The sequence below is a fragment of the Bombina bombina genome, chromosome 1, assembly GCF_027579735.1.
Source record: "Bombina bombina isolate aBomBom1 chromosome 1, aBomBom1.pri, whole genome shotgun sequence".
Lineage (NCBI taxonomy): Eukaryota > Metazoa > Chordata > Amphibia > Anura > Bombinatoridae > Bombina > Bombina bombina.
In genome coordinates this window covers 1,169,243,461-1,169,265,629 of record NC_069499.1, presented here as the reverse complement: position 1 = coordinate 1,169,265,629, position 22,169 = coordinate 1,169,243,461, and the positions used below count along the sequence as shown (strand labels likewise).

At 41.8% G+C, this 22,169-nt stretch overlaps 1 protein-coding gene across 1 annotated transcript in view; it reads left to right on the top strand.

The window, feature by feature from the left end:
* Positions 1-22,169, top strand: part of CDC27 (cell division cycle 27) — a 464,683-nt gene that overhangs the window by 263,238 nt on the left and 179,276 nt on the right. The window contains exons 10-12 of the mRNA XM_053699695.1: positions 9,175-9,274; positions 9,940-10,147; positions 10,357-10,529. Coding sequence (XP_053555670.1) covers positions 9,175-9,274; positions 9,940-10,147; positions 10,357-10,529 — 481 coding nt within the window. The remainder of the gene's footprint in view (positions 1-9,174; positions 9,275-9,939; positions 10,148-10,356; positions 10,530-22,169) is intronic.

The following is a 22,169-nucleotide window of genomic DNA, read 5'->3' as shown; positions in this document are numbered from 1 at the left end:
CTTTCAATCATCCAAATCTAATTTCTCTGAGACTGACTGCATGGAGATTGAACGCTTGATTCTATCAAAGCGTGGCTTCTCCGAGTCAGTCATTGATACTTTAATACAGGCACGAAAGCCTGTTACCAGGAAAATCTACCACAAAATATGGAGTAAATATATTTATTGGTGTGAATCCAAGAATTACTCATGGAGTAAGGTTAGGATTCCTAGAATATTGTCTTTTCTCCAAGAGGGCTTGGACAAAGGATTATCAGCTAGTTCCTTAAAGGGACAGATTTCTGCTCTGTCTATTCTTTTGCACAAGCGTCTTGCAGAGGTTCCAGACGTCCAGGCATTTTGCCAGGCTTTGGTTAGAATTAAGCCTGTGTTTAAACCTGTTGCTCCCCCGTGGAGCTTAAACTTGGTTCTTAAAGTTCTTCAAGGAGTTCAGTTTGAACCCCTTCATTCATTAAACTTTTATCTTGGAAAGTTCTGTTTTTGATGCCTATTTCCTCGGCTCGGAGAGTCTCTGAGCTATCTGCCTTACAATGTGATTCTCCTTATCTGATTTTTCATGCAGATAAAGTAGTCCTGCGTACCAAACAAGAGATTGTTGTTCCATCATTGTGTCCTAATCCTTCTTCAAAGAAGGAACGTCTTTTACATAATCTGGACGTAGTCCGTGCCTTGACGTTTTACTTACAAGCTACTAAAGATTTTCGTCAAACATCTACCCTGTTTGTCGTTTACTCTGGACAGAGGAGAGGTCAAAAAGCTTCGGCAACCTCTCTTTCCTTTTGGCTTCGGAGCATAATACGCCTAGCCTATGAGACTGCTGGACAGCAGCCCCCTGAAAGGATTACAGCTCATTCCACTAGAGCTGTGGCTTCCACCTGGGCCTTTAAAAATGAGGCCTCTGTTGAACAGATTTGCAAGGCCCGCGACTTGGTCTTCGCTTCACACTTTTTCAAAATTTTACAAATTTGATACTTTTGCTTCTTTGGAGGCTGTTTTTGGGAGAAAGGTTCTTCAGGCAGTGGTTCCTTCCACTTAATCCTGCCTTGTCCCTCCCATCATCCGTGTACTTTAGCTTTGGTATTGGTATCCCATAAGTAATGGATGATCCGTGGACTGGATACACTTAACAAGAGAAAACATAATTTATGCTTACCTGATAAATTTATTTCTCTTGTAGTGTATCCAGTCCACGGCCCGCCCTGTCCTTTTAAGGCAGGTCTAAATTTTAATTAAACTACAGTCACCACTGCACCCTATGGTTTCTCCTTTCTCTGTTTGTTTTCGTTCGAATGACTGGATATGACAGTTAGGGGAGGAGCTATATAGCAGCGGTGTGTGATCCTCTTGCAACTTCCTGTTGGGAAGGAGAATATCCCATAAGTAATGGATGATTCGTGGACTGGATACACTACAAGAGAAATAAATTTATCAGGTAAGCATAAATTATGTTTTTTCCCTTTTCTGGGGATGGTTGGTGGGTCATCGGTTCTGGAAGTTCGGGCGCTTTCATTCACCTTTCTTCCTCATACTGCTTCTCGTCTGTTCCAATGTTTTTGGGGCTCTAGAGAATGCGTTGGTCTCTTTTGTTGTCCTGGAGCTACCTTTTTCTTACGTCATATTAGTTATGTCGTTTCTTGGGATATCGATGTTAGTCATCTTTTTGTCCCTTGGTCCTAGGGAGCCGAGAGGTGGACCCAGATGGATCGTTTCTGAATTTTGCAGCCTCTGTTACAGAGGTGTGCTTTTTCTTGGCAGCTTCTTAGCTGTTGCTCTGGAGGGTATTGTCCCTCGATTTTTGGCGAAGTGTCCCCTCGGTCTCTGGGCTGTTTAGGGAACGTCCAGTACTCTAGGACTTTGGATGGGTTGTGCTTGCATCTTTTAGGGTTCTCTGTATGAGGTATTCCTATGGTTCCTCAGGGATTCCTAGTCTGTGGTCGGCTCCGGTTTCCGGGTGCCCGGTTTTTTTTTTGGACTTGGTCTAGGATATTTTCCGGACCTCCTAGTTGGATCCCGAGTGATTCAGCCCTTAAGGTTTTGAGTCATCCGCTTGCTCCTTCGTGTGTTGTCTTCCCTTATCGAAGACTTGAGAAGGGCTTGATGGCTTGTTAGCTGCCTAGCAAGCGGGAGACTGATCTCTTATTACAGCCTTTCCACTTTATAGGTGGGCTCACTGGCTGTCTGTTTGGCTTCTGGGCCGGCTGTTGCAGCCGGATGGTGCCCTTTCAGTCGGTTCTGTTTTTGCCGTCTGTTTGACGGATGCTCCGTACCTGTAGGTGGGTGAGCAGGTGTCTTTCATTTCCCTCTCTTTAGGGGGATAGGGATATACCATAGTATCCGCCTAATGCACGGAGGGGGGTCCCTCGACCTTGTGGTACAGTGTCATGTTGGGGCGGATTCTGGTATTGTGTTCACACTGTTGTTTCAATGTGGTCTCCCTTTGTCTGAAAGTTTACCTTCTTGTAGGGAAGGGATCTGGGTCTGGGTTCTGGAACCCAAGATCGTACTACGTTCTGTTCTGGCTTGGTGGTTTAGCATGCCAAGCTTGTTACATACGGTCGGTGTTTGCCTACCCTTTGATACCGTTTAGTCCCCTTTGGAGTTTTGGGTAGTACGGTAATCTATTTATTTCCCTACCTTCTGACATGCCAGGCGTTTTGGTGCTGGGCCATTGTCTCGATGAAGTAGCCCATATAGCCTAATGGTGGGTTTTGGGGCTTTGCAACTTTAGGGTTGCTGGTTCAAATCCAGCTGTTGGGGCTGGTTATACCTTTAACAGCCTGAGGCCTATGGATCGGTTGAGCTTTGACTGTGTTCTTCTCCAGATCTTGTGATCTCTCCATAGGTGGATATTAGAGGAGTTTTTTACTCAGCTGGGAGCTGTGCTCTGCTGGTTTTAGGTGCTTCCCTCTTTTTGCATGGGAGGGAGTGGGTTCTTGCACTTCTGGAGGGTTCCCTCTGTAGGAGTTTCCTCGTGCAGGTCCTATCTTGATAGGCTAGTGTTCGTGACTGGTGTCTACTAGTCTTGTGTCGCAGAGTGGGAGCCGGGAGCTCCATCTGGAGCACGATAAGTGCGTATGGTGCTAATTGTTGGCAGTTCTGGGGAATATCTGTTTATTCCTTGATTGCTCTTTCATGAGTGCAGACTGCACTCTGTGTGAGGTATGGGTTCTGCCCCGTCTCTCTGGGTTGTCATTGGGACGATTCTTGGTCCTTTAGACTTTCTTCCAGATAGGGGTAGGGTTTTTTTCCCCCTACCTTACTTCTGGTAGGTTGTTGGAATTTATCTCTATTCTTTTTTTCTTTGGCTTGCTGCAACCTGTGGTTGCGCTCGATTTTGCTGGCGAGTTCCTTTTTTATCCTAGTTGCTGAGATTTCAGTTCTCTTGTTGAATGTTTCTTTTTCCTTTCTGGGAATAAGTGGAATTTGTACGGGCTGGAGCCTGCGGGACTTGTCTCTTCGGGGGCTTTGTGCTCGGTGGAATCTGAGCGGTCTCTATCTGGGCCTTGCTGGATTTAACTATTAGGCAGTCACTTAGGCCTAGATTTAGAGTTCGGCGGTAAAAGGGCTGTTAACGCTCCGCGGGTTTTTTTCTGGCCGCACCATAAATTTAACTCTGGTATCGAGAGTTCAAACAAATGCTGCGTTAGGCTCCAAAAAAGGAGCGTAGAGCATTTTTACCGCAAATGCAACTCTCGATACCAGAGTTGCTTACGGACGCGGCCGGCATCAAAAACGTGCTCGTGCACGATTCTCCCATAGGAAACAATGGGACTGTTTGAGCTGAAAAAAAACCTAACACCTGCAAAAAAGCAGCGTTCAGCTCCTAACGCAGCCCCATTGTTTCCTATGGGGAAACACTTCCTACGTCTGCACCTAACACCCTAACATGTACCCCGAGTCTAAACACCCCTAACCTTACACTTATTAACCCCTAATCTGCCGCCCCCGCTATCGCTGACCCCTGCATTACACTTTTAACCCCTAATCTGCCGCTCCGTAAACCGCCGCCACCTACGTTATCCCTATGTACCCCTAATCTGCTGCCCCTAACACCGCCGACCCCTGTATTATATCTATTAACCCCTAACTTGCCCCCCACAACGTCGCCGCAAGCTACTTAAAATAATTAACCCCTAATCTTCCGACCGCAAATCGCCGCCACCTACGTTATCCCTATGTACCCCTAATCTGCTACCCCTAACATCGCCGACCCCTATGTTATATTTATTAACCCCTAATCTGCCCCCCACAACGTCGCCGACACCTACCTACACTTATTAACCCCTAATCTGCCGAGCGGACCTGAGCGCTACTATAATAAAGTTATTAACCCCTAATCCGCCTCACTAACCCTATCATAAATAGTATTAACCCCTAATCTGCCCTCCCTAACATCGCCGACACCTAACTTCAATTATTAACCCCTAATCTTCCGACCGGAGCTCACCGCTATTCTAATAAATGTATTAACCCCTAAAGCTAAGTCTAACCCTAACACTAACACCCCCCTAAGTTAAATATAATTTTTATCTAACGAAATAAATTAACTCTTATTAAATAAATAATTCCTATTTAAAGCTAAATACTTACCTGTAAAATACATCCTAATATAGCTACAATATAAATTATAATTATATTATAGCTATTTTAGGATTAATATTTATTTTACAGGCAACTTTGTAATTATTTTAACCAGGTACAATAGCTATTAAATAGTTAAGAACTATTTAATAGTTACCTAGTTAAAATAATTACAAATTTACCTGTAAAATAAATCCTAACCTAAGATATAATTAAACCTAACACTACCCTATCAATAAAATAATTAAATAAACTACCTACAATTACCTACAATTAACCTAACACTACACTATCAATAAATTAATTAAACACAATTGCTACAAATAAATAAAATTAAATAAACTATCTAAAGTACAAAAAATAAAAAAGAACTAAGTTACAGAAAATAATAAAATATTTACAAACATAAGAAAAATATTACAACAATTTTAAACTAATTACACCTACTCTAAGCCCCCTAATAAAATAACAAAGCCCCCCAAAATAAAAAATTCCCTACCCTATTCTAAAATACAAATATTACAAGCTCTTTTACCTTACCAGCCCTGAACAGGGCCCTTTGCGGGGCATGCCCCAAGAATTTCAGCTCTTTTGCCTGTAAAAAAAAACATACTATACCCCCCCCCAACATTACAACCCACCACCCACATACCCCTAATCTAACCCAAACCCCCCTTAAATAAACCTAACACTACCCCCCTGATGATCTTCCTACCTTGTCTTCACCATGCCAGGTTCACCGATCCGTCCTGGCTCCAAGATCTTCATCCACCCCAAGCGGGGGCTAGACATCCACTGAAGAAGTCCAGAAGAGGGTCCAAAGTCTTCCTCCTATCCGGCAAGAAGAGGACATCCGGACCGGCAAACATCTTCTCCAAGCGGCATCTTCTATCTTCTTCCATCCGATGACGACCGGCTCCATCTTGAAGACGTCCAGCGCGGATCCATCCTCTTCTTCCGACGACTAGACGACGAATGACGGTTCCTTTAAGGGACGTCATCCAAGATGGCGTCCCTCGAATTCCGATTGGCTGATAGGATTCTATCAGCCAATCGGAATTAAGGTAGGAATTTTCTGATTGGCTGATGGAATCAGCCAATCAGAATCAAGTTCAATCCGATTGGCTGATCCAATCAGCCAATCAGATTGAGCTCGCATTCTATTGGCTGTTCCGATCAGCCAATAGAATGCGAGCTCAATCTGATTGGCTGATTGGATCAGCCAATCGGATTGAACTTGATTCTGATTGGCTGATTCCATCAGCCAATCAGAAAATTCCTACCTTAATTCCGATTGGCTGATAGAATCCTATCAGCCAATCGGAATTCGAGGGACGCCATCTTGGATGACGTCCCTTAAAGGAACCGTCATTCGTCGTCTAGTCGTCGGAAGAAGAGGATGGATCCGCGCTGGACGTCTTCAAGATGGAGCCGGTCGTCATCGGATGGAAGAAGATAGAAGATGCCGCTTGGAGAAGATGTTTGCCGGTCCGGATGTCCTCTTCTTGCCGGATAGGAGGAAGACTTTGGACCCTCTTCTGGACTTCTTCAGTGGATGTCTAGCCCCCGCTTGGGTTGGATGAAGATCTTGGAGCCAGGACGGATCGGTGAACCTGGCATGGTGAAGACAAGGTAGGAAGATCATCAGGGGGGTAGTGTTAGGTTTATTTAAGGGGGGTTTGGGTTAGATTAGGGGTATGTGGGTGGTGGGTTGTAATGTTGGGGGGGGGTATAGTATGTTTTTTTTTACAGGCAAAAGAGCTGAAATTCTTGGGGCATGCCCCGCAAAGGGCCCTGTTCAGGGCTGGTAAGGTAAAAGAGCTTGTAATATTTGTATTTTAGAATAGGGTAGGGAATTTTTTATTTTGGGGGGCTTTGTTATTTTATTAGGGGGCTTAGAGTAGGTGTAATTAGTTTAAAATTGTTGTAATATTTTTCTTATGTTTGTAAATATTTTATTATTTTCTGTAACTTAGTTCTTTTTTATTTTTTGTACTTTAGATAGTTTATTTAATTTTATTTATTTGTAGCAATTGTGTTTAATTAATTTATTGATAGTGTAGTGTTAGGTTAATTGTAGGTAATTGTAGGTAGTTTATTTAATTATTTTATTGATAGGGTAGTGTTAGGTTTAATTATATCTTAGGTTAGGATTTATTTTACAGGTAAATTTGTAATTATTTTAACTAGGTAACTATTAAATAGTTCTTAACTATTTAATAGCTATTGTACCTGGTTAAAATAATTACAAAGTTGCCTGTAAAATAAATATTAATCCTAAAATAGCTATAATATAATTATAATTTATATTGTAGCTATATTAGGATGTATTTTACAGGTAAGTATTTAGCTTTAAATAGGAATTATTTATTTAATAAGAGTTAATTTATTTCGTTAGATAAAAATTATATTTAACTTAGGGGGGTGTTAGTGTTAGGGTTAGACTTAGCTTTAGGGGTTAATACATTTATTAGAATAGCGGTGAGCTCCGGTCGGAAGATTAGGGGTTAATAATTGAAGTTAGGTGTCGGCGATGTTAGGGAGGGCAGATTAGGGGTTAATACTATTTATGATAGGGTTAGTGAGGCGGATTAGGGGTTAATAACTTTATTATAGTAGCGCTCAGGTCCGCTCGGCAGATTAGGGGTTAATAAGTGTAGGTAGGTGTCGGCGACGTTGTGGGGGGCAGATTAGGGGTTAATAAATATAACATAGGGGTCGGCGATGTTAGGGGTAGCAGATTAGGGGTACATAGGGATAACGTAGGTGGCGGCGATTTGCGGTCGGAAGATTAGGGGTTAATTATTTTAAGTAGCTTGCGGCGACGTTGTGGGGGGCAAGTTAGGGGTTAATAGATATAATACAGGGGTCGGCGGTGTTAGGGGCAGCAGATTAGGGGTACATAAGTATAACGTAGGTGGCGGTCGGCAGATTAGGGGTTAAAAATTTTAATCGAGTGGCGGCGATGTGGGGGGACCTCGGTTTAGGGGTACATAGGTAGTTTATGGGTGTTAGTGTACTTTAGGGTACAGTAGTTAAGAGCTTTAGAAACCGGCGTTAGCCAGAAAGCTCTTAACTCCTGCTATTTTCAGGCGGCTGGAATCTTGTCGTTAGAGCTCTAACGCTCACTGCAGAAACGACTCTAAATACCAGCGTTAGAAAGATCCCATTGAAAAGATAGGCTACGCAAATGGCGTAGGGGGATCTGCGGTATGGAAAAGTCGCGGCTGAAAAGTGAGCGTTAGACCCTTTCCTGACTGACTCCAAATACCAGCGGGCGCCCAAAACCAGCGTTAGGAGCCTCTAACGCTGGTTTTGACGGCTACCGCCGAACTCTAAATCTAGGCCTTAGTCATTTCAGTCTTTATTGTTCTGCTCTGTATAGCAGTTTTTTGTTTGGTTGGGGTATTTCAGGTTGTGGTGCCTTTCGAAGGGGTCACCTTGTCTACCTGACTACCCGCCCTATTTTTGCATTCAGTGTCGTCTATAGCTTGGGTATTTTTTTCCCAAAAGTAATGCATGCAGCTGTGGACTCTCCCCGTTTAAGAAGGAAAACATAAATTATGTTTACCTGATAATTTTCTTTTCTTCTGACGGGGAGAGTCCACAGCTCCCCGCCCATGTTTTTTATGGGGGGGGCGACTGTATTTAGTTATTTTTTTGGCACCTTTTTTTCACCTGATATTTCTCCTACTGTTCCTTGTTCCCTTGGCAGAATGACTGACTGGGGGATGAGGGAAGTGGGGGAGGTATTTAAGCCCTTGGCTGGGGTGTCTTTGCCTCCTCCTGGTGGCCAGATTCTGAATTCCCAAAAGTAATGAATGCAGCTGTGGACTCTCCCCGTCAGAAGAAAATAAATTTGAAAGGCAAGCATAATTTTATGTTTTTCTGTTTATCTCCTTATGCAGTGTAAACACTGAGTACTGCGGAATTCTTTGGGCTATCAAGTTGTCTTCTACTGAACAATTCATTGTTTTGCTTGATATGTGTTTTTGTGTGTGTAGCTGGGTGGGGGTTGTGTAATATATTCCAATATATAATTTTCTGCTATTCAAAGCACAAATTAAATGTAGAATTTAACATAAATGTATTTAATGATAATTTGTGCAATAAAAAATGTACATTTTTAATAGTTCATATTAGCTTAATATTATACTTTTATTTATGAAGCACCATCATATTCCACAGATCTGTCCATGGATACAGTTCATTTAAATAAAACAATAATATAAAACTTCTAAGAGACAGGACAAAATTTACAAACGCATACAGTAGGAATTGAGGGCCCTATTCCCGTGAGGACTTATTGTTTGCAGGACCCTTGAAGCTAACGAGCACCCTCATAAAGGAATATTAAAGAATAGTGCTGTAACTATAGTTGGTGTGTGCGTATACATACTGTGCGTGTGTGTAATTTCATTAAAATGCTTTAAACATTGATTAGGATCAGTGAAAGTGGCTGATAAATACTTTTTGAATTTGGATAATATTTTAATTTTCTATGCTATTAAATGACTTAAAATATAAAGTGCCTAGTGTTCTTTTAAGATGACAACTTCATATACTCTAGTAACATCCCTTTCTCTCCAATAGTACGACTCCTCAGGTGCTGAGCCCAACCATTGCTGCCCCCCCTAATGCCTTGCCACGACGAAGCTCCCGTTTGTTTACCAGTGACAGCTCCACAACGAAAGTAAGAGATAAATAACTTTTTTGCTGTTACACTCTTAATTGACATAAAGCGAACTTCTGGAAGGAAGACAATCGTTTTCTTCTTTTTCCTCACTTCTAGCCCTAAGTTAAAATAAAAAGTTACTCTTGTACTAGGTGTTGAGTTACCATATCTGGAAGAAGATAGCTAAGTTAATTGTCCAGATAGTTTTGTAGACTTCTTGTAGTTAGCTGATTCTTTTATCTAACGTATTTCCAGCGTATCCAGTTTCCTCAAGAGTTAGAACTAGCAAACATATTTTAATAATAATTATGTAATAATCTTTATAATTTCTAGTTAAAAAAAAAACCATTTTATTACTAGTCTCGCAATCGCATCTTTTTGGCACGCCAAGTGTCGGTATATTGCCAAAACAGACTAAGATAGGCCCAGACAGTCAAAAGTTAGTCTGTTATTTTGAAATGTATACTCTTTTGATTAATATGATCCAAGTAATGACGTAAAGAGTGCAGAAATAAGTTACTAAATAGATGTTAGTCTACAGTGGTTCGCTTACCCATAGTGTGGTGACCAAAAACATTAATTCAATGTATTGTTATGACTTATGTTTGATACAATATGATAGGATGCTATTTTAATCTCTTTTTTAAATAAGCCTATGGTAACATTTTATCCATTTTTCTTAGGAGAATAGCAAAAAGCTAAAAATGAAATTTCCACCGAAAATCCCTAACCGCAAAACAAAAAGCAAAACAAGTAAAGGTGGAATGAATCAATCAAACCTCAATGAGAGCCTAGAGATCAGCAAGCTAGACCCCTCCATCATATCTGAGGGCAAAATATCAAGTGTGGGTCCACAAATCCAAGCTTTGAGTATACAAAGGGCTGCTGCAGGTAAGGATGAGCACTTTCTAATCCTTGGAATCTAGCCCAGCTATAATGAGGTTTAGGAAAATAAAGGAAACGTCTATGATCAGGACAGTATATAAATTAAGTCTATCAATGGCTGCTAGGGAAGAGAAATATATGGTGTGGTACCTGAGGGTTAAAGGGATATAGACCATGACTGCAGTTTTCTCCCACTCACTTTGGTCTCTTTCTAGAAGGATTGATGAGCCTCCTTAGAGACATGGGGAAGGGGTATGTGGCTCTGTGCTCGTACAACTGCAAGGAAGCCATCAACATTCTGAGTCATCTTCCATCCCATCACTATAACACTGGCTGGGTTTTGTGCCAGATCGGCAGAGCGTACTTCGAGCTAGCAGAATATCTACAGGTAATTTACATTTTTATATGTATGACGGTTTTTAAAGGTGTACAGACCTAGAAACTAATGAACCAGTATATCATTGCATATGCAAATCAACAGAAAACCAGTCCTCATAAGAAATAACAAAAAGTAAAACTACTGTTAAACACCCCACCATTGTATTCAGCAAAGTGCTATTAAAGGCCTCTTTCTTTTGGGTAAAAATTGTGTAAAATCTAGGTTGCACACAGGGAGCGATTGGATTGAGTGAGCTGATACATCACAGAGAGGACGGGACTTTCCTATGCATTACCGCATTTGCTTAACGGAGAATGCCGAGAAGTACTTGGTGGACTTTGCAGTGGTTATTTGTATATGAATGTTTCTTGGCCTTTATTATGTTTTATAAGGTCACTGTAACAGTCTTTTTAATTAACATGTTTCTCCAACATTGGTGTGTCCGGTCCACGGCGTCATCCTTACTTGTGGGATATTCTCTTCCCCAACAGGAAATGGCAAAGAGTCCCAGCAAAGCTGGTCACATGATCCCTCCTAGGCTCCGCCCACCCCAGTCATTCTCTTTGCCGTTGCACAGGCAACATCTCCACGGAGATGGTTAAGAGTTTTTTGGTGTTTAAATGTAGTTTTTATTCTTCTATCAAGTGTTTGTTATTTTAAAATAGTGCTGGTATGTACTATTTACTCTGAAACAGAAAAGGATGAAGATTTCTGTTTGTAAGAGGAAGATGATTTTAGCAGACAGTAACTAAAATCGATTGCTGTTTCCACACAGGACTGTTGAGATGAAGTAACTTTAGTTGGGGGAAACAGTTAGCAGACTTTTCTGCTTAAGGTATGACTAGCCATATTTCTAACAAGACCATGTAATGCTGGAAGGCTGTCATTTCCCCTCATGGGGTAAGCCATTTTCTTAGTCAAACATAAAAGAATAAAGGGCTTAAAAAAGGGCTAAAAAAACTGGTAGACATTTTTATTTGCTAAAACGATTGCTTTATTGGGGCATATTATGCAGATTCTAGCTAACAATTGGCATTATAATCTTGGGGAACGTTTAAAAAACGGCAGGCACTGTGTTGGACACCTTTTTTAGTCTGGGGGCCTTTCTAGTTATAGACTGAGCCTCATTTTCGCGCCATTACTGCGCATTTGTTTTTGGAGAGCAAGGCATGCAGATGCATGTGTGAGGATCTAAGAATCACTAAAAAAGCTTCTAGAAGGCGTCATTTGGTATCGTATTCCCCTCTGGGCTTGGTTGGGTCTCAGCAAAGCATATAGCTGGGACTGTATAGGGGTCAAATTTAAAAACTGCTCCGGTTCCGTTATTTTAAGGGTTAAAGCTCTGAAATTTGGTGTGCAATACTTTTAATGCTTTAAGACACTGTGGTGAAATTTTGGTAATTTTTGAACAATTCCTTCATACTTTTTCACATATTCAGTAATAAAGTGTTTTCAGTTTGAAATTTAAAGAGACAGTAACGGTTTTATTTTGAAACGTTTTTTGTGCTTTGTTGACAAGTTTAAGCCTGTTTAACATGTCTGTACCATCAGATAAGCTATGTTCTATATGTATGAAAGCCAATGTGTCTCCCCATTTAAATTTATGTGATAATTGTGCCATAGTGTCCAAACAAAGTAAGGACAGTAATGCCACAGATAATGATATTGCCCAAGATGATTCCTCAAATGAGGGGAGTAAACATGATACTACATCATCCCCTACTGTGTCTACACCAGTTTTGCCCACACAGGAGGCCCCTAGTACATCTAGTGCGCCAATACTTATTACCATGCAACAATTAACGGCTGTAATGGATAACTCCATTGCAAATCTTTTATCCAAAATGCCTACTTATCAGAGAGAGCGCGATTGCTCTGTTTTAAACACTGAAGAGCAAGAGGGCGCTGATGATAACTGTTCTGACATACCCTCACACCAATCTCAAGGGGCCATGAGGGAGGTTTTGTCTGATGGAGAAATCTCAGATTCAGGAAAAATTTCTCATCAAGCTGAACCTGATGTTGTGACATTTAAATTTAAATTAGAACATCTCCGCGCACTGCTTAAGGAGGTGTTATCTACTCTGGATGATTGTGACAATTTGGTCATTCCAGAGAAATTATCTAAGATGGACAAGTTCCCAGAGGTTCCGGTGCCCCCCGACGCTTTTCCTATACCCAAGCGGGTGGCGGACATAGTAAATAAAGAGTGGGAAAAGCCCGGCATACCTTTTGTTCCCCCCCCTATATTTAAGAAATTATTTCCTATAGTCGACCCCAGAAAGGACTTATGGCAGACAGTCCCCAAGGTCGAGGGGGCGGTTTCTACTCTAAACAAACGCACTACTATTCCTATCGAAGATAGTTGTGTTTTCAAAGATCCTATGGATAAAAAATTAGAGGGTTTGCTTAAAAAGATTTTTGTACAGCAAGGTTACCTTCTACAACCAATTTCATGCATTGTTCCTGTCACTACGGCAGCGTGTTTCTGGTTCGAGGAACTAGAAAAGTCGCTCAGTAGAGAATCTTCGTATGAGGAGGTTATGGGCAGAGTTCAAGCACTTAAATTGGCTAACTCTTTTGTTTTAGATGCCGCTTTGCAATTAGCTAGGTTAGCGGCGAAAAATTCAGGGTTTGCTATCGTGGCGCGCAGAGCGCTTTGGCTAAAGTCTTGGTCAGCGGATGTGTCTTCCAAGACAAAATTGCTTAACATTCCTTTCAAAGGTAAAACATTATTTGGACCAGATTTGAAAGAGATTATTTCAGACATCACTGGGGGAAAGGGCCACGCCCTCCCACAGGATAGGTCTTTTAAGGCTAAAAATAAGCCTAATTTTCGTCCTTTTCGCAGAAACGGACCAGCTTCTAATTCTGCATCCTCTAAGCAAGAGGGTAATACTTCACAACCCAAACCAGCCTGGAAACCAATGCAAGGCTGGAACAAGGGTAAGCAGGCCAAGAAGCCTACCACTGCTACCAAAACAGCATGAAGGGATAGCCCCCGATCCGGGACCGGATCTAGTGGGGGGCAGACTCTCTCTCTTTGCTCAGGATTGGGCAAGAGATGTTCAGGATCCTTGGGCGCTAGAAATAGTTTCTCAAGGTTATCTCCTGGAATTCAAGAAACTACCCCCAAGGGGAAGGTTCCACAGGTCTCACTTATGCTCAAACCAAATAAAGAGACAGGCATTCTTACATTGTGTAGAAGACCTGTTAAAGATGGGAGTGATACATCCAGTTCCAATAAGAGAACAAGGAATGGGATTTTATTCCAATCTGTTCATAGTTCCCAAAAAAAAGGGAACATTCAGACCAATTTTGGATCTGAAGATCCTAAACAAATTTCTCAGGGTACCATCGTTCAAAATGGAAACTATTCGAACGATCCTACCCACCATCCAGGAAAGTCAATTTATGACTACCGTGGATTTAAAGGATGCGTACCTACACATTCCTATCCACAAGGAACATCATCAGTTCCTAAGGTTCGCTTTTCTGGACAAGCATTACCAGTTTGTGGCACTTCCATTCGGATTAGCCACTGCTCCAAGGATTTTCACAAAGGTACTAGGGTCCCTTCTAGCGGTTCTAAGACCAAGGGGCATTGCAGTAGTACCTTACTTAGACGACATCCTAATTCAAGCGTCGTCCCTGTCAAAAGCAAAGGCTCATACGGACATCGTCCTAGCCTTTCTCAGATCTCACGGATGGAAGGTGAACAAGGAAAAAAGTTCTCTGTCCCCGTCAACAAGAGTTCCCTTCTTGGGAACAATAATAGATTCCTTAGAAATGAGGATTTTTCTGACAGAGGTCAGAAAATCCAAACTTCTAAGCTCTTGTCAAGTACTTCATTCTGTTCCTCGTCCTTCCATAGCGCAGTGCATGGAAGTAATAGGATTGATGGTTGCAACAATGGACATAGTTCCTTTTGCACGAATTCATCTAAGACCATTACAACTGTGCATGCTCAGACAGTGGAATGGGGATTATACAGACTTGTCTCCGATGATTCAAGTAGATCAAAAGACCAGAGATTCACTCCGTTGGTGGCTGACCCTGGACAATCTGTCACAGGGAATGAGCTTCCGCAGACCAGAGTGGGTCATTGTCACGACGGACGCCAGTCTAGTGGGCTGGGGCTCGGTCTGGGAATCCCTGAAAGCTCAGGGTCTATGGTCTCGGGAAGAGTCTCTTCTCCCGATAAACATTCTGGAACTGAGAGCGATATTCAATGCTCTCAGAGCTTGGCCTCAACTAGCAAAGGCCAAATTCATAAGCTTTCAATCAGACAACATGACGACCGTTGCATATATCAATCATCAGGGGGGAACAAGGAGTTCCCTGGCGATGAAAGAAGTGACCAAGATAATTCAATGGGCGGAGGATCACTCCTGCCACTTGTCTGCGATCCACATCCCAGGAGTGGAAAATTGGGAAGCGGATTTTCTGAGTCGTCAGACATTCCATCCGGGGGAGTGGGAACTCCATCCGGAAATCTTTGCCAAAATAACTCAATTATGGGGCATTCCAGACATGGATCTGATGGCGTCTCGTCAGAACTTCAAGGTTCCTTGCTACGGGTCCAGATCCAGGGATCCCAAGGCGACTCTAGTAGATGCACTAGTAGCACCTTGGACCTTCAACCTAGCTTATGTATTCCCTCCGTTTCCTCTCATTCCCAGGCTGGTAGCCAGGATCAATCAGGAGAGGGCCTCGGTGATCTTGATAGCTCCTGCGTGGCCACGCAGGACTTGGTATGCAGACCTGGTGAATATGTCATCGGCTCCACCATGGAAGCTACCTTTGAGACAGGACCTTCTTGTTCAGGGTCCATTCGAACATCCGAATCTGGTTTCCCTCCAACTGACGGCTTGGAGATTGAACGCTTGATTTTATCAAAGCGTGGGTTTTCAGATTCTGTAATAGATACTCTGATTCAGGCTAGAAAGCCTGTAACTAGAAAAATTTACCATAAAATATGGAAAAAATATATCTGTTGGTGTGAATCCAAAGGATTCCCATGGAACAAGATAAAAATTCCTAAGATTCTATCCTTTCTACAAGAAGGTTTGGAGAAAGGATTATCTGCAAGTTCTCTAAAGGGACAGATCTCTGCTTTATCTGTTTTACTTCACAAAAGACTGGCAGCCGTGCCAGATGTTCAAGCATTTGTTCAGGCTCTGGTTAGGATCAAGCCTGTTTACAGACCTTTGACTCCTCCCTGGAGTCTAAATCTAGTTCTTTCAGTTCTTCAAGGGGTTCCGTTTGAACCTTTACATTCCATAGATATTAAGTTACTATCTTGGAAAGTTTTGTTTTTAGTTGCAATTTCTTCTGCTAGAAGAGTTTCAGAGTTATCTGCTCTGCAGTGTTCTCCGCCCTATCTGGTGTTCCATGCAGATAAGGTGGTTTTGCGTACTAAGCCTGGTTTTCTTCCGAAAGTTGTTTCTAACAAAAATATTAACCAGGAGATAGTTGTACCTTCTTTGTGTCCGAATCCAGTTTCAAAGAAGGAACGTTTGTTACACAATTTGGACGTAGTCCGTGCTCTAAAATTCTATTTAGAGGCTACTAAAGATTTCAGACAAACATCTTTCTTGTTTGTTGTTTATTCTGGTAAAAGGAGAGGTCAAAAAGCGACTTCTACCTCTCTTTCCTTTTGGCTTAAAAGCATTATCCGATCGGCTTATGAGACTGCCGGACGGCAGCCTCCTGAAAGAATCACAGCTCACTCCACTAGGGCTGTGGCTTCCACATGGGCCTTCAAGAACGAGGCTTCTGTTGACCAGATATGTAAGGCAGCGACTTGGTCTTCACTGCACACTTTTGCCAAATTTTACAAATTTGATACTTTTGCTTCTTCGGAGGCTATTTTTGGGAGAAAGGTTTTGCAAGCTGTGGTTCCTTCCGTTTAGGTGATCTGATTTGCTCCCTCCCTTCATCCGTGTCCTAAAGCTTTGGTATTGGTTCCCACAAGTAAGGATGACGCCGTGGACCGGACACACCAATGTTGGAGAAAACAGAATTTATGCTTACCTGATAAATTACTTTCTCCAACGGTGTGTCCGGTCCACGGCCCGCCCTGGTTTTTTAATCAGGTCTGATGAATTATTTTCTCTAACTACAGTCACCACGGTATCATATGGTTTCTCCTATATATATTTCCTCCTGTCCGTCGGTCGAATGACTGGGGTGGGCGGAGCCTAGGAGGGATCATGTGACCAGCTTTGCTGGGACTCTTTGCCATTTCCTGTTGGGGAAGAGAATATCCCACAAGTAAGGATGACGCCGTGGACCGGACACACCGTTGGAGAAAGTAATTTATCAGGTAAGCATAAATTCTGTTTTTATAATTATCCGAGGTTCCAGAGATAAGTGATAGCTCTCTGAATTGTGATTCTTTCCATTGTATTCATACACTACCTCAAAGTACTTCACTATATTGCTGCTGTCTCTCTTTTTTGAGCAATTGCCGACTGGGAAAGAAGATTACCCCTGGTGCATACTGCTTTTTGGACTTTGTGCTGGAGTATATCCTTATATGCACTTTATACAGTGTTTTTATTATTAGTTTTCTTTCCTAAGATATGGTGAGTCCACGGCTTGAGTAATTACTGTTGGGAATATCTCTCCTGGCCAGCAGAGGAGGCAAAGAGCACCACAGTTAAACTGCTAAGCATCACTCCCTTACCCGCAACCCCCAGTCATTCTCTTTGCCTTCGGTGCATGGAGGAGGTGAAGTTTAGGTGTCTGAAGAATTTTTTTTATTTCATCTACAAGCAAGTTTTGGGGTATAGTCGTATTCCACGTCATTCCTTGCAGTCGGGTAGTGGTGGCTTTAAAGCAGTTAGGAACTTGTAAAGAGGTATTTACTGCGTTTTCCTAACAATTGCTGCCCTAGTTTTGAAAGCCAGAGTTGGCTACTTTGTTCTTTCTTTTTCAAAGGTCTCTGTGAAGAACTGTGTCTTCTCGTACCTTGTAACTGTCTACATGTCGGACAGCGGAGCAGGTAAGTGCTTTTTCTTCCAGTTGGGGAGGTCATGCATGTAACAAATTAAAAGACACTGCTTTTTTATTGGGACATAGATAATCCTGTTGTATGGGTTACACTGGGGGCATGAAGCAGACACTGTAGCATGTGTGAGACTAACATTTAAACTCTTTTAAAAACATTTTTTATTAGGCTTTATTTTCTGACACATTTTTGTATTTGATAAAACAATACAAGTTTAAACTGAAAGTAAGGCTGAATTTTCTATTTCAGCAGTTAATTAATTTCCCCTTTGCTTTAAAATAAAACAATGCAACATTTTAAACTGTCAGGTTTGAAACCACGGATATTTCTGGTACTCAGTGTACCAGGAAGTGGTGCCTTTCTGTGTCGCAGCAGTAATTTGAGCTCGGCAGTTGCGGTCACGTGACTGGCTTTACTTCATAATGTTTCTGAGGAAAAAGTTGTTTTTCTCTATTTCTGGGTGATCTGATCTTAATTGGTAGCGATAAGGCACCTCAGTAATTGAGGTGTGGGGTATTTTAGAAGTTTGATGTTTATTAAATGTTTTTTCTTAACTTTTCTCACATAATTTTAGCTGGGGATCTTTCCTAATTTGGGATAAAATTTAAAGTGAAATTTTTCATTGGCTTATATTAATTGATTATTAAAATCTTTTAAACGTATCTGTACAAGTTTATTTACTGTTTCACAACATATGATATGGAGCAAGAGCCTGCTCACATGAATTTATGCTTATTATGTTTAGATGCACAAATTGCAGTGCTTTTGCAATTTTGTTCTTCTTGTGTCAAGAAAACCTTGCAAAGTAAAGGTAACATTTTTAAGCCTAATGTCTCTCAGGATGATGCTGTTAAAATACCTCAGCTTTCTCCTGCTACGTCCCAAGCCTCAACGGTGTCACATGCAGTGCCCTGCGGTTCCTCTATAACTCCTAGTGGAGTTTATTTAAAAGCAGAAATTGCTACCCAGGTATCTTCCCGATTACAGGGAAAACGCAAGAGGAAATCTAGAAATTCAGAAAGTAAGGTGCCTCTCCTCAGTTTTGCTTCCCAAGTTGCCCTTTCTCATAATTCTGATGAGGAAGATACATCAGGACTTTCTGAGGGTGAAATCTCAGATTCGGACAGTATAATTCCTTCTTCTGAGACTGAGGTGGTATCCTTCAGATTAAAGCTTGAACACCTTTGTGTATTGTTAAAGGAAGGTTTTAGCTACTTTAGATGACTCTGATACCCCTGTCGTTGTCACTCCTAAGAAATCTTGTAAACTTAATAGTTTCTTTGATGAACCTTTCACTTTGGAGGTTTTCTTTCATGTAATTGGCAAGAGTCCATGAGCTAGTGATGTATGAGATATACATTCCTACCAGGAGGGGGCAAATTTTCCCAAACCTCAAAATGCCTATAAATACACCTCCCACCACACCCACAACTTAGTTTTACAAACTTTGCCTCCTATGGAAGTGGTGAAGTAAGTTTGTGCTTGATTTTCTTTCTAATGACATGGTGAGTCCATGGATCATCATCAATTACTGTTGGGAATATCACTCCTGGCCAGCAGGAGGCGGCAAAGAGCACCACAGCAAAGCTGTTAAATATCACTTCCTACCCACAATCCCCCATGTATTCTCTTTGCCTCTAGTGCAAGGAGGAGGTGAAGTAATTAGGTGTCCTGTTTAAGATTATTCTATCAAGATTTTTTTTTTTTTTTTTTAAGCCAGGGCAGGATTGCTCTGATCTTCCATCACGATTGGGTATAGCTGTACTCCACGTTAGTCTCTTCAGGAGGGCTGTGGTGGCTTTAAAGCAGTTGGGAACTTGTGAGGTGGGCCTCACTGCATTTTCCTAACAGATTGCTGCCCTATGTCAGAATACTCAGTAGAGCACAGAGGGCAGGTCTGGAAAACCCTCTTCTTTTTATAAAAAATCACCGGATATATTATGTAATAAAAACTAGCACTAATTTCTCTTGTTAAGTGTATTCAGTCCACGGGTCATCCATTACTTATGGCATATATTCCCTTCCCAACAGGAAGTTGCAAGAGGATCACCCAAAGCAGAGCTGCTATATAGCTCCTCCCCTCACATGTCATATCCAGTCATTCTCTTGCAACCCTCAACATAGATGGAGGTCGTGAGAGGAGAGTGGTGTTTTATACTTAATTATTTCTTCAATCAAAAGTTTGTTATTTTAAATGGCACCGGAGTGTGCTGTTTTTTTCTCTGGCAGTATTTGGAAGAAGAATCTGCATGCGTTTTCTATGATCTTAGCAGAAGTAACTAAGATCCACTGGCTGTTCTCGCACATTCTGAGGAGTGGGGTAACTTCAGAAAGGGAATAGCGTGCAGGGTCTCCTGCAAATAAGGTATGTGCAGTAAAATATTTTTCTAAGGAATGGAATCGACTAAGAAAATACTGCTGATACCGATGTAATGTAAGTACAGCCTTAAATGCAGTGAAAGCGACTGGTATCAGGCTGATTAATGTATATGCAGTAAAGTAATTTTCTAAGGAATGGAATTTGACTAAAGAAAATGCTACTAATACTGAAGTAATGTAATAAGCCTTAAAATGCAGTAGAAGGACTGGTATCAGGCTTATCAATAGAGATACATACTCTTTAAAAAAGGATGTTTAAAACGTTTGCTGGCATGTTTAATCGTTTTTTGTGAGGTACATTGGTGATAAAACTTATTGGGGCATGAATTTTCCACATGGCTGACTTATATTTCTGCATAGAAACAGTTAACTGAGGTTCCCACTGTTGTAATAATGAGTGGGAGGGGCCTATTTTAGCGCTTTTTTGCGTAGTAAAAATTCAGTCTCAGTCTTCCTGCTTCTTCCTGCATGACCCAGGACGTCTCTAGAGAGCTCAAGGGACTTCAAAAGTCATTTTTGAGGGAGGTAATCAGTCACAGCAGACCTGTGACAGTGTGTTGACTGTTAAAAACGTTTTTTTCTCTATTTGATTATCCGTTTTGGGTATTAAGGGGTTAATCATCCATTTGCAAGTGGGTGCAATGCTCTGCTAACTTATTACATTTACTGTGAAAATTTGGTTGCTATAACTGATTTGGTTCATTGTTATTTCAACTGTGACAGTTTTTTTGTGCTTCTTAAAGGCGCAGTAGCGTTTTCTATATTGCTTGTAAATTTATTTTAAAGTGTTTTCCAAGCTTGCTAGTCTCATTGCTAGTCTGTTTAAACATGTCTGACACAGATGAATCTGTTTGTTCACTATGTTTGAAGGCCAGTGTGGAGCCCCATAGAAATATGTGTACTAAATGTATTGATTTCACTTTGAAAAATAAAGGTCAGTCTTTATCTGTAAAGGAATTATCACCAGACAACGAGGGGGGAGTTATGCCGACTAACTCTCCTCACGTGTCAGTACCTTCGCCTCCCGCTCAGGAGGCGCGTGATATTGTGGCGCCAAGTACATCAGAGACGCCCATACAAATCACTTTACAAGACATGGCTACTATTATGAATAATACCCTGACAGAAGTATTATCTAAATTGCCAGAATTAAGAGGCAAGCGCGATTGCTCTGGGATAAGGACAGAGCGCGCTGGTGCTGTGAGAGCCATGTCCGATACTGCGTCACAGTTTGCAGAACATGAGGACGGAGAGCTTCATTCTGTGGGTGACCGATCTGATCCAGGGAAACCGGATTCAGAGATCTCTAATTTTAAATTTAAGCTTGAGAACCTCCGTGTATTGCTAGGGGAGGTTTTAGCGGCTCTGAATGACTGTAACACAGTTGCAATTCCAGAGAAATTATGTAGGCTGGATAGATACTATGCGGTGCCGGTGTGTACTGACGTTTTTCTTATACCTAAAAGGCTTACAGAAATTATTAGCAAGGAGTGGGATAGACCCGGTGTGCCCTTTTCCCCACCTCCTATATTTAGGAAAATGTTTCCAATAGACGCCACTACACGGGATCGATGGCAGACGGTCCCTAAGGTGGAGGGAGCAGTTTCTTCTTTAGCTAAGCGTACCACTATCCCGGTGGAGGATAGTTGTGCTTTTTCGGATCCAATGGATAAAAAATTAGAAGGTTACCTTAAGAAAATGTTTGTTCAACAAGGTTTTATCTTACAGCCCCTTGCATGCATTGCGCCTGTCACTGCTGCTGCGGCATTCTGGTTTGAGTCTCTAGAAGAGGCCATTCACACAGCTCCATTGGATGAAATTATGGACAAGCTTAAAGCACTTAAGCTAGCTAATGCATTTGTTTCTGATGCCATTGTACATTTAACTAAACTAACGGCTAAGAACTCCGGATTCGCCATCCAGGCGCGCAGAGCGCTATGGCTTAAATCCTGGTCAGCTGACGTGACTTCTAAATCTAAATTGCTTAATATTCCTTTCAAGGGGCAAACCTTATTCGGGCCCGGCTTGAAAGAAATTATCGCTGACATTACTGGAGGTAAGGGTCATACTCTTCCTCAGGACAGGGCCAAATCAAAGGCCAAACAGTCTAATTGTCGTGCCTTTCGAAACTTCAAGGCAGGAGCAGCATCAACTTCCTCCGCTTCAAAACAGGAAGGAACTGTTGCTCGTTACAGACAGGCCTGGAAAACTAACCAGTCCTGGAACAAGGGCAAGCAGGCCAGAAAACCTACTAC